This window comes from Penaeus japonicus, unplaced genomic scaffold, assembly GCF_977035675.1.
Source record: "Penaeus japonicus unplaced genomic scaffold, GWHDUDI00000001_assembly GWHDUDI00000003, whole genome shotgun sequence".
Lineage (NCBI taxonomy): Eukaryota > Metazoa > Arthropoda > Malacostraca > Decapoda > Penaeidae > Penaeus > Penaeus japonicus.
In genome coordinates this window covers 2,892,031-2,899,530 of record NW_028234405.1, presented here as the reverse complement: position 1 = coordinate 2,899,530, position 7,500 = coordinate 2,892,031, and the positions used below count along the sequence as shown (strand labels likewise).

The 7,500-nt window shown below is 44.3% G+C and overlaps 1 protein-coding gene across 1 annotated transcript in view; it reads left to right on the top strand.

Annotated features, from left to right (window-relative positions):
• Positions 1-7,500, top strand: part of LOC122246173 (Rap GTPase activating protein 1) — a gene marked incomplete at its 5' end in the record, with an annotated part of 657,887 nt that overhangs the window by 620,217 nt on the left and 30,170 nt on the right. Inside the window, 1 exon segment of the mRNA XM_086554642.1 lies at positions 5,918-6,091. Within this exon segment, the coding sequence (XP_086410768.1) occupies positions 5,918-6,091 (174 nt within the window).

Sequence of the window (7,500 nt, the reverse complement as noted above, 5' to 3'; positions counted from 1 at the left end):
ATAGTGAGGGGAGTGAGTTGGGGAGGGAAGGTGTAAGGGCGAGACGGGTGTGGGGATCATAGGTTCGTCAGAGAGATTTATGGGCAGTATAATCAGTATTTTTTTTTTGTATTTTGGTATTTTTTCCTCACTATAATATATATATGATTCTTGTTGTTGTTTTTACTTTGTGTTGTATATTTGTTTTTGTTTTTCTAGGATTACAGAAACTTGAATGGAAGCATTTTCCGTTTCCTTTCCTCCTTCTTCCCTTCCCCCCTTCCTCATCCACCCCCTCCAACCTTACACTTTTCTCCCATCACTCTTTCGCTTTTCACCGAGAATGAAGCTTAAGATTTCGTCGGATTAAATTTCTTTCTTTTTTTAACGCACGTGATATTCGGGTGTTGCTAAAAAAAAAAAAAAAAAAAAAAAGGGGGGGGGGGGGGGGCGGGGCGTCGGCATCAACGACTTACGCGCGAACGACACTAAGGGCGAGAGTCGTGCGGGCGTGAGAGAGAGCCCGCCCTGATCGTGACGACTGTTGCATCGTCGTCGGGGAGTCGCTGGGCTTGTCGTTCACGGTTGCGCTCCGGGCCGGAAGTCGGGGGGAGGGGAGAGGAGGGGGGACGAGAGGTGGAGGAGGGAGGGGGATGGGCGGAGGGTGGAGGAGGGTGGAGGCAACCCGTCGTCGAAAGGTCATTGCAAACACCCTCGAGGATATTGCTAGGGTGTCCGCTGACCTTCTCTTTGTTTCTTTATGTAATTGTTTATTTATGTATCTGTTTATTTATTTTGTGGAGGAAGTGATCAGTGTTGGATTAGCAGTTATGAGACGAGAGATGAGACGAGGGGATCCAATTAGTTTGATTGTCTCGGGATTTATAAAATGTGTTTATATAAATGTGTTTATACACAGACACACACACACACACACACACACACACACACACACACACACACACATACACACATATATATATAAATATATATATATATATATATATATATATATATATATATATATATATATATATATATATATATATATATATATATATGTATAAACACACACCCAAATATAAAATAGCTACATTCACTTTCAAAGCGTAAGGCATCCCGGCAAATGTTGAGAGTTCCCCAAGTGGAGGAAGAGATTAAGACAAGATAAGGAGTCTGGGAAGCCTTTTGAGGCGGTGACGTATGATGACTCAAATATGCTGCTTTTAAGAGCGAAGGAGAAGGAGAGAGGACGAGGAAGAAGATTAGAAAAGAAGTGAGGAAGGGGAGGAGGAGGAGGAAGAAGAGGAGGAGTACTGGTTGTAATAGTTGTTGTTGTTGTTGTTGCTACTCACTTTTAATAGGTTGAAAGCGAGTTGTGCGAAAGCGATAACAATGAAATCAACTATTCTCAAATATATAGATAAATAGATAGATAGATAGATAGATATAGATATATATACATATATAGATAGATAGATATGATTTTTTTTCTGATTTTCCTCTTTTATTTTGATTTTCTGTTATTATAAGCAATTCGAAGACGATCTCTCCTCTTCGTTCCATATCCCTATTGTTAAATGATTTGCATTAAATACAGTGTCACATCTTGTGCCATAGCAATGTGGTATAGTCAAGGCTGGCAGGTGTTGCGTGAGGGGAATGGGGGAGAGGGTCACATGAGGAGGTGGGAGATGGGGGGGAGGATGGAGGTGACAATGAGCTCCCATCTTTTCCTAGCTTTCCCCTTCCCCCTCTCCTGCCCCCTGTCATCTCCCTCCCCCCCTTCCCCCTCTCCTACAACCCGCCTCCCGCCTTCTCCTGGCCTCCTCCCCCACCCACCCCCGCCTTCCCCCTCCTCTTTTTCCCTCCCTTCCCCACAAGGAGACATCTATTTCTGAATGGTAAGGAGGAGGACACGTGACGCCCTCGCCTCGTGACCGGATAGATGGGCGGGCGTCACGAGGCATCCTTAGCGGAGGCGGAGGAGGAGGCGGAGGCGGTGGCAGGCCCTCCCTCTCTTACGAACGTCCTCTGTCGCGAGAGAACCGATTTCGTCATTAAACCCGGCCGGATAAGCAAGTGGTTTCGAACGCAAGCTTGTGTGTCCTGCACCTTTCCCATTCTTCTTTCTCGGAATCTTTTATTCTTTCTTTTCCCTCTTTCTTTTTCATGCTTCTTTCTCTTTCTCATTCTTCCTTCTTCCCTCCTGATCCTCCTGATCCTTCTCATCCTCCTTCTCATCTTTCTCTTCCTACTCATCTTTCTCTTCCTACTCATCCTTCTTGCCCTCTTTTCTCCCTCATCTTCCTCCTCCTCCTCCTCCTCCTCCTCCTCCTCCTCCTCCACTACAACCACTGCAGGTTCATCTAGACTGGGGAGACATTTTAGTTCAGGGTTGCGCCACGGATTTCACTTTCACTCCTGCCAGACGTCATCTCCCATGTTGCAGGAGTAGATGCAACATCCATACGCTCCTCCTCCTTCTCCTTCTCCACCTCCTCCTCTTCCTCTTCCTCCTGCAACTCCTCCTCCTCCTCTTCCTCCTGCAACTCCTCCTCCTCCTCACTTTCTTTCTTAATTTTCCAACTTTTATATCCCTTGATTTGATTGCAATTCTTCATTTTGCTCTCGTTTTTCATGACCTCCCCCCCCCCATCACCCACTCCCGTCCCCTCTCACCCACTTCCAGCATCCATTCCTCTCCCCATTGCCACATCTTGACCCCCGTCTCCTCCTCCTCATTCTCACATTTATTCCCTCTTTCCCCCATTGTCTTCCTCCTCATGTTTTAATTACCTCCCCCCTCTCCCCCCCCCTACTGACACATATCCACCGCCTTCCCTCCACTCATTCATTCCGACTGCCTCGTATTTTCATCAAGTCTCTCCCGTGTGTCCTCTTTTACGACCGGACACTGGTGGAAGTAGGACACGAGTCGCTGACGAGCCTTAGCTTCCTATCTCACCTAAGACGCGAGGACTTGGTAGTCGCGCCGTCTTCCTCCTTATGCCTTCTTGACTGACGGAATGCTCCCTCGTTTTGTGTTTTTTTTTTTTTCTCTCTCTCTATCTCTCTTTTACTCTTTTCTATCTTTTTTTTTCTCTTTTTCTTTTTCCTTCTCGTCCTCTCTTTCCCCCTCCTCCCTCTTTCTCCTTTTCGTTCTCTCTCTATTTCGCTCTCCCTCCCTCTCACTCTCTCTCTCTCTCTCTCTCTCTCTCTCTCTCTCTCTCTCTCTCTCTCTCTCTCTCTCTCTCTCTCTCTCTCTCTCTCTCTCTCTCTCTCTCTCTCTCTCTCTCTCTCTCTCTCTCTCTCTCTCTCTCTTTCTCTCTCTCTCGCTGCTTTTTATATCCACTTTTTTCTGATATTATTACCAGCAACCTTTGTAATTATTATGACGTTGCCAAAGCGAATTCATCCACGCCAGCAGAAATATTTATGGCTTAGTGTCATAAACATAGCTCCCCTTTCACTAAAATTCTAGCACGTGTCGTCACAGTCCAGGCGTAATTAAACGATGCTTTTGCAAAAGATGAGCAACCACACCCACTCTCCATGGTGTAACTTGGGTCCCAACAATACACAGCGTAGAAGAATAAGATATTAAGCACAGATATGAATTAATAAAGAGGATGGTAACACCGTGGTATCACATGTACTTCTCTTGTGGGTCACGTGTATGCCATTGCATGTTTTTTTTTATTCTAGCCAATCCGTGACGGTGTTTCAGAGTATCCTATTGCGTGGTTAGACGGGGATGTAGAGATGGGGGAAGGGGAAGGGGGGGAGGAGGAGTGTCCTTAGTCGGAAGGTATGGGGCTATAGGGCTGCGAAATGGCACAGTCTATTAAAATGTATTTAGTGTGTTTCTCGAATGAAATAACCGCGGACTATTGTTACACGAGTTGGATTACATTTTACGGTTCTCTAAGTCTCGCTTCGTAGTGAAGTCATTTGCATACGGAGGTGCACTGGGTGATGGGTGAGTGCCTATGCTACTTTGGGACGGAAAAAATATATCTTTTTTGGGGGGAAAATGGGATATATTTGTTTATCTTGAGCTGACCTAGTTTCTTTGGCCTCAAGATGCTGTGCTGCGTTTCTCGTTTATCGAAGCACCCAATATACGAGGTGCGGTCGTGTGCGGATGTGAATGTAAGCCTTCCCTTTGTGTGTGTGCGTGTGTGTGTGTGTGCGTGTGTATGTGTCTGTGTCTGTGTGTTCGTTCGTTCGTGTTTGTATCTGGTTACGTGTGCATGTTTTCATTGCTTGTTCAAACCGAGTCTGATCCTTCCAGTGGATCACACGTATGTAAACAAACCCCTCCACATTCACACATGTAGGCGACAGCAACCCTTTAGTCAGCCTGCAGCAGCAACTGCAAATATGCTATGTGCTTTTTTTTCTTGTATGACTCACCTTAACCTACTTGTATCTGCTAAATATAAATCGAATATTTATGGCTATTGTATGTTTATGTGTATATATGTGTGTATGTATATATAACCGTTTAAATATCTTTAAAAGATGAAATCCTGATCGATGTTTCTTAATTAAGTATCGCAATGATACTACAGGTGTGTGAGTGGTATGTGGGTGGGTGCAGCTGCCAGCCACAGTTGTGTAGTTTCGGGAGAAAGGAATGAGTGTGGAGAGAGAAACAGCTAATGGGTGATACTTGCATTGCAATTTGGAGTTGAGAAGGAATTGACTCGAATGAACTCAGTATGGTCGTTGTTATTGTGTGGAGTAAGAGAGTATCGGGGATATTTTGTATGTATCTTGCTTCCTTCCTTCGTTCCATCCATCCATCCATCTTTCCTTACTTACTCTTCTCCTTCCCTTCCCTCCTCCCTCCTCCCTTCCTCCACCCCCTTCAATCCTTCCTGTCTTCCTTCCTTCAATCCTCCCTTCCTTCCTTCCTTCCTCCCTTCCTTCAATCCTTCCTTCCTTCAATCCTTCCTTCCTTCCTTCCTTCCTTCCTTCCTTCCTTCCATATTCCGCCGGTCGAACCTCGTCTTATTTTCCACCTTTTTCCTTCTGCTCCGGAAACTTTCCTTCCCCAAATAATAGTTCCCGTATGTCCCTAAGTTATGAGCGGACGTGGCCGGGTTGTAAGCAGTGAGAGAAAGGGGGTGAATATGGGAGAGTGGGAGAGAGAGAGAGGGAGGGAGAGAGAGAGAGAGAGAGAGAGAGAGAGAGAGAGAGAGAGAGAGAGAGAGAGAGAGAGAGAGAGAGAGAGAGAGAGAGAGAAGGAGAGGGAGAGGGAGAGGGAGGGAGGGAGAGGGAGAGGGAGGGAGAGAGAGAGAAATATTCAGATAGGGTTTTTCGTATATTTGTGCGTGCCAGAGCTAAAAAAGAGAGAAAGAAAATGATAGAAAGAGAGGAGGGAGAACCGAAAACCTAAACAACCGAAGGGAAAAGAGAGTAAGGAGAGGAAAGACCTGGAAGGCACAAGAGAAGAGAAGAGAAGGGAGGGAAGGGAAGGGAGGGGAGGGGAGGGGAAGAGAAGTGAGCTCGAGCTGCAAAAGCTTCCGGGAGCGGCGATGGATGATACTGCAGTGTGTTGCTCACGTAAGGGCCGGGGTGGGTCCTGCATGCGCTCGAATTGCCCAGCTTGACCATTTCTCACGAAGGAGAAGGGGGTTCTTTACGTTTTATTGGAGGGCCGTGGGGAATGTTTCATTAAACAGCGTCGTGTTTATGTTTTTTTTCTCTCTTTTTTTTTCTTTTTTTTTTTTTATAGTTGTATTTTTGTTATAGTATGTAGAAAGGTAAATGGAGTGGTATGTTGATGATAGTAATTATTATTATTATTATTATTATTATCATTATTTTCGTTTTTTTTTTTTTTTTGTTATTGTTACTCTTATAATTACTAATTATATTATTGTTATTACTATTACTATTAATAGCAATACTCTTTCTCTCTCTTCAGGAGCACTGGACCTTCTTAGGAGAGGATGAAGTCCACGGACCCGTCGTGCTGAGCCACAAGACGGAGGTGATCAGCTCTCAGGAGAACACCCGGGTGCTGCTGCGACTCAAGACCGGCACGCATCACGCCATCATCAACCTCGGAGACAACCCGACGCCGGCGAAGATGGCCAAGGTATGTGTGGTGGATTCTGGGATTTTTAAGTTTTCATGATTCTTTATTTTTTTTTTATTTTTTCTTTCTTTCTTTCTTTTCTTCTTTTTTTCTTTTCGTTTTCTCTTCCGTCTTTCTTTCTTTCCTATTTTCTTTCTTTTTTCTTTTCGTTTTCTCTTTCGTCTTTCGTTCTTTCTTACTTTTGTGTGTGTGTGGGTTTGTATCACTCTCTCACTTGTCTGTTTTTTCTTCTTCTCTCTTCTTTATCTCTCTCTCTCTTTTTCTCTCTGTCTCTCTCTCTCTCTCTCTCTCTCTCTCTCTCTCTCTCTCTCTCTCTCTCTCTCTCTCTCTCTCTCTCTCTCTCTCTCTCTCTCTCTCTCTCTCTCTCTCTCTCTCTCTCTCTCTCTCTCTGAAGATTGGAACCGAAATTAGTTACCTTATAAAAGTAGGCCAGTCAGTAATGCTGCATTATACCGCCATTTCTCTTATCGAGTTTGACAATTTGTTTCAAAATCCGTTTAGGCAGCCGGCTCAGAAAACCTTATATTTTTTACCGCCCTTAATTGAATCGCAGCCAAGTTTAAACGCTTAAAAAAGTTCGGTAAATAGATTTAATATTAAAAAAAAAAAAAACACGAGCGGATGGGAAATAGATAGATTTATAAAATCCTTATTTCCCGCGACACGGGTGCAGACAGCAGGGCAGTGACCCGGTCATTAACTCGGCAATTAAAAGAAAACGAAGTAATTATGGCCGCGCTGGCAGATTGGCGAAGCGATGTGAAAAGGACAAGGGAAATGGGGGGGGGGGTGGAATGCGTTTCACTGTTTCACCCTTTTACTGTTTCATCTTTTTACTGTTTCACTTTTTTCAATGTTTTACCTTTTTACTGTTTCACCTTTTCACTGTTTCACCCTTTCACTATTTCACTTTTTCACTGTTTCATCTTTTCACTGTTTCATCTTTTCAATGTTTCACCTTTTCGATGTTTTACCCTTTCACTGTTTTAGTCTTTCACTGTTTCACCTTTTCAATGTTTCACCCTTTTACTATTTCACCCTTTCACTATTTCACCTTTTCAGTGTTTCACCCTTTCACTGTTGTGGCCCAGGGTCTTGGGTCATTTTAAGGGGGGAGTGTGGCTGTTGGTGGTTGGAGATGACCTCAAGTATTAGGCATAGAAAAAGGGGGGCGGGGGCATATTTCTAATTAGTTTTCCAGTAGGTCATGGAAAGGGGAAACCCATTCTGATCAGTCATGTGACAGTTTTGGAAATCGTCGCGTTGACAGCGGATCGATTTTCCATTCGTATTTATAGTTACGTATAAATATCTGCCATTGCGCTTAAAAAAGAGAGAGAGAGAGAGAGAGAGAGAAAAGAGCATCGGTGAAGTATTTGAGAAAAGAGGTCGAGGCGGCGCTGACCTCG